This window comes from Rhagoletis zephyria, unplaced genomic scaffold, assembly GCF_001687245.7.
Source record: "Rhagoletis zephyria isolate East Lansing unplaced genomic scaffold, Rhagoletis_zephyria_1.1 Rzeph_scaffold_27860, whole genome shotgun sequence".
Classification (NCBI taxonomy): Eukaryota; Metazoa; Arthropoda; class Insecta; order Diptera; family Tephritidae; genus Rhagoletis; species Rhagoletis zephyria.
Window position 1 is genome coordinate 1 of NW_016184917.1, and position 5,066 is coordinate 5,066.

The following is a 5,066-nucleotide window of genomic DNA, read 5'->3' on the forward strand; positions in this document are numbered from 1 at the left end:
AGAGGTGGTCCTATACTAAATTGGTTTATATGCGATAATTGGATCATGAAGAAATTAACGATAATCTTAAATTTTTTATAAGAGAATTGAAGTCGGTCTTGTTTTCGCTTAAAAATTACTTGTTTTTATTCATACGGCCCATTAGCACTTGATTGTTTTGGAAATTATAGATATCGACGGTACTTTGGCAAAACCTCGTATCTCAAAGCACTCTTGAAAAACTGTTTCTACGAAAGAACTCCATATTAATAACAGAACATCAATCATTTGTACTACCTTTTTAACTGAAAATTAAAGACTAAATACATTTTAGTTAATTACGAATAATATACAATGAATAGTAGTATTTTAAGGCCTATTTTGAATTAATTTTTACGAGACACGTAGCAGTGACTTCTGACATACGTTGGGCAAATTACCGTCGACATTCTACATACATACATATATTTTTCCAACATAAAGCCTTGAAATTCAAAATATATATATGTGTAGCCGCATATTGAATCATTTCGTTCATCAACATACATACATATGTATGTATAGCGCGGCGCGGAAAATTGAGAGCCATAAAACTAAAGTGGTACATTTGCCGTCGTCCACATCTGCCTGAAACGCTTTTTCATTGCGTGTGCCTTTTTTCGTATGCGTTTTGCTGTTGTTTTCGGTTTATACCAAGGCGGATAGGAACCATGTTGATCCTTCATTGTTTTACTATTGTAGACATGTACCTTTCCAGTTTTTTCATTTATTTCTGTAAAGTTCTGACCTGGCTCCCGACGTTCTTCCATCTCATGCTCCAGTTCTTGTTCTTCGCGTGATTTATTTTCCTGTAAAAGACATGTAAACATATCGTGAATATTTTTATTTCTTTTGAATAATAATCTCTTCCCACATACTTGTTTCAACTCCTTTGCAGTTTTAACTGTGGCTATGTCAGAAACGTCTTTCAAAATTTCATTACCATCAGCATCAATAATGCCGAGTGTTTTCTTGAGGCGAATGAGCTCTTTTGCCTCATATCGGGCTTTTTTAATTTTATTCATCTCATCCCGTCGTTTGCGGGAGCGATTTAAGCGGCCCATTTCGTAGGTTTGTGGAAAAGGAAACTATTTTAAATAAGGATAAAATAAATGTAAACACGTGTGATATTTTTAGAGATGCTTACGATGAATCGATATCTTTGAAACGTAAAATCGTTTCAAAATTCGAGATCGATACTTACAATTTCCTATTATCTCTAAATTGACGACTTCATCGATGTCAGTTTCAACTATATTTTAAACATCGACTTCTAAAATTTAACCGGCCGTCTTCAAGTGCTGGAAAATCTCGCTTCCGAAACGACGCATGCGAGATCCCACAAAAAGTACGAAGCATACTTTTTCTCGCATAGCGAGAGATTTGGTGTTCCTCAGTGAAATAATCATACTATACCAATTTTCATCAACAAATGGAAAATATATTAATTTTTAAATAACGTAATTGAAATTAATGAGAAAATGTAGTGCTACCTACACACGAGGCAACCGTTGAAGCAACGTGGTGAGGCAACCTATTTTTCTTGTTTTGTACACACCTCAACTCAGTAGTGTGTGCTCTGTTGTAAAATGTACAAGCGGGAGAAAATTTTGTTTTCTACCAAAATACTTTTTCCACTCACTTTTTTCAATGAACTAAAAGCTCAGTTAGTCTAATTTCAATAACTTAACTTAACTTAATATTTTGACCAACCTGTTATATGAGAAACTGTGTTGGCGGTTAGTTAAAACTTAACTTACCGTAAGAAACTTAACAACCTGTAGATTGTAAGTTCTTAAGTTACGGTCTTACGGAAATTGAGAGCGGTGAGAGAATCAGGCTTGCCAGCCCCTCGTTTTTGTATCTGTAATAAATGAAAGCAAACATTTTTGTTTGCATGATTTTTTTTGATGTGGCATTTTAGGCGGCGAACTTGTATACAGCTGAAAGAGATAATACAAAAACAAAATATTTCCGCTCTTGGCTTAAGTTGACGTGTAGAGTAATAATTGATGATTTCTTACGGTAAGTTAATTTAAGTTAAGTCTAGACTAACTGAGCTTTAAGTCAATAAACTCAATGCACAACGATACACACGAGGCAAGCGACAAGGCAACCAAAACAAATATAAAAAAAAAATATAGTTCGGGCAACGGTTGCCGCAACACTAATTTCTATGAGCAACAATGCTACACACGAGACAGAGGTAGAAGCAACATGCCCTAGTTGCCTCAACGGTTGCCTCGTGTGTAGTCAGCGTAATAATGAATAGATAATTTTATAATTTAAACTGATATATACTCTGTTCTACACTTTTAGTGCACTCTTCGAACAGACCTACTATCTGACAGATCCACTATCTGACAAGTTAAATTTGTGGATTGTGAATGAGAACAATATGACAAAGTAAATGCTAAAAGTCAAGAGAAAAACAAGCAACCAAAAACGTAAAGTCCTTCCAAACAGCAATCAGATTATTTTGCAACAGACGTATTTAGAAAAGTATTCATAACAAAAAATCAGAAATCAGAAAAAGTCTTCTCGAAGGCAAACCAAAATGGTATTGCGGTCGGGCATAATTATCCCTTTTCAATTCCGTGACAACAAGAAGCTGCTGATGATTGGGGTACCTGAGGAAAACCGTAATCTGAACATCTGGGATTTGAGGAATGTTGGTATGTAAAATAATAATAATATGGAATATGCTAAAATACTGCTTGTATAAATTACTCGCATATGTACATGCATACATACATACGTACTAATCCCAGTAGCGAAAATGGTCACGGATGACATCGTCGCCCTTGCTGTGAATTCTAAACGTCGTATCGCACACCGCCTTCAAAAGAGGTTGTGCCTCAAAATAATACGTTCGTCAGAAAATGCGAAAAACTATTTCGTAGCCCGTACTAATCATATGGGCAAGGGCGACTTTGCCTTAGGTTTTATTAACAATTTATAACAAAAATTTGATCCAGCCTTTGCTGAAAGGTAAGTAAATGCTCTGTGTGCATTTTTTAGCGTATAATTTCAAAAATGCCACGACAATCGGGTCTATGTAACCGGAAAGACCAGATTTATATTTGGCCAAGGACTGTCACTCCAGCAACACTCCCCAAAATTTCATTGGGGAACTTGTATGCTGCTACAACAACAAGAACAAAAATGCCAAATTTTAAGTTGTGACTTTTGAAGACGGTGTGCGTTATATCTGACAATGTCATGCAGGTGTACTACTATCAAAGACTTATAACAGACAATGTGTTGCAGTGGTCACTTATAAAAAAGTTCATTGCAGGACATTGTCGCTTGAATGTCATCATGGATCACTGCATGAAAAAGTCATGCAGAGGCCATCAACGACTAAATTACAATTTGTATGAAAAAGTCATGTACGACTTTCATAAAAACCGACATTGAAGACTAAACGTGGGCGTACAAGAAACTTAAGTGACTAATGCATGATATTCGCTACGGGGATATTTTGTACAACTATTTGCTATTAAATCAAGTATGAAACACAATTTTCTACTCTAGTGAGGGCAGCATTTGGAATTTATAACTTTGAATTTCGAAACAAGAAGATTGGATTCAATATTCCCGATGAGTTGCTATTGCACTATTTAGCTCAACGTCATGATCTTACCAATTTCGTTATAGAAATTGGTCAAGGTAAGTTAAATCTGCATATTCCATTTGGTTCATTGTTTTATTTTAATGTAGTAATGGATTGTAGAAATGGCTATGTATATCTATGTATATATACAACGGTCTACATGAATTGAAATAAATATCCAGGAGGAATTATATGTACATATGTATATCGCTCATTTACTTCAATAGTGTAATAACTCTAAAGAACCAAAATCGAGGCCATAGTAAAAATGAATACATATTTTCTACTAGTAAACTACTGGTAATTGATATATCTATGAAATTTTTACGCAACGTAGAATAAGTATTAACTCTGTATGTATTTTTTGAATTATGACACTATTGATGTAAATGAGCGTTATGTACATACATACATTTACTATTTGATAAAGAAATTTATGTTCCGGCTCTGACAATATACTAGTTATATTATTAATTAAATGTGTATAAGCTATGATTGGGATCAAAATATATTTATAGGGATTTGTTTTAGATAAAATAACTTTTAAGGTTTTTTAAAATTTGTTACTGTAATAAATAACTTCACGCTTACCATACTGCACTTGGCCTCTAGTAAGTTCGTAAACTTATTTACATTAAACGTTCTTTACATTTAATGTTCTTTTTTCTTTCAGCTAATCTATGTGAGGTTTCACAAAATAACGGAATGATGCATTCGCCTTCAGCGGAAAGCTTTATGGCGTCTGACGGTACCATACGTTTACACGAAAATGATCACATCCTGAACGTCAACAGACAAGAATGTGGATATCTGTTTGATAACAAACAACTCAAGTATCCGAAAGTCATAAAAGTTTGCGATGCGCAAAGCATTTTGTCTAATGATTATGAAACACTAAAGAAGGATCGTGCCCACCAAGAGTGCTCAGAACAAGTATCAAGATCTGAATTGCAATCAATTACTGATGAGCGTACAGATCCCAAAACAGAACAGAGTGAGTGCGAATTCGAACGACAGTATGAAATGAAAGTTGACGATGACCAGGATGAGCAGAGCCACAACCCGCATTTAAATTTAGAGACGAGACTGATTGATGTTAACCCTAAAAAAGTAAACTATCAGCAACACCCATTTGAAATGAATCGCTTTAGACGTGGGTATTTTTGTTTTGTTTTATTATTAATAAATACATAATTGGATTTTAAAATTTTGTACAGGGCGCGGAGAAAGAATTTCGAAGGACCAAAAAGAAGTATATGTAAAATATTTTGAAGAAAATCCGTGTATGTTGGCCCAACGTCGAAACGATTCTGTATTGGAACCACATTGGATTAAATTAGCGGCAATCTTAAACAATGTACCTCAGGGAGGGCACCCTGAAATTGTGCATACGAAATAATGCATACGAAAAAAACCGAAATAATGCATATAT

General features: G+C 34.7%; 2 protein-coding genes across 3 annotated transcripts; one reads left to right on the forward strand and one right to left on the reverse strand.

Moving 5' to 3' along the window:
* Window positions 1–1,332, reverse strand: LOC108382622 (protein LLP homolog). Of its 2 annotated transcripts, none has more exons than XM_017638995.1 (3): window positions 1,223–1,332; window positions 897–1,106; window positions 1–827 (listed from the first exon to the last, which is right to left on the reverse strand). In XM_017638995.1, the coding sequence occupies exons 2-3, from the start codon at window positions 1,080–1,082 to the stop codon at window positions 573–575; spliced, it is 441 nt and encodes a 146-aa protein (XP_017494484.1). In that variant the 5' UTR covers window positions 1,083–1,106; window positions 1,223–1,332; the 3' UTR covers window positions 1–572. The 2 variants fall into 2 exon arrangements, with proteins under 2 accessions (XP_017494484.1, XP_017494485.1); XM_017638996.1 differs by lacking the exon at window positions 1,223–1,332 and adding an exon at window positions 1,166–1,183.
* A 984-nt stretch (window positions 1,333–2,316) lies between these two features.
* Window positions 2,317–4,687, forward strand: LOC108382621 (uncharacterized; the record flags this gene model as incomplete). The annotated part of the gene is made up of 3 exons (XM_017638994.1): window positions 2,317–2,693; window positions 3,556–3,690; window positions 4,308–4,687. Coding segments are annotated over exons 1-3 (633 nt in total), but the record flags the coding sequence as incomplete, so codon positions are not given.
* Between the last annotated feature and the right edge of the window lie 379 nt (window positions 4,688–5,066).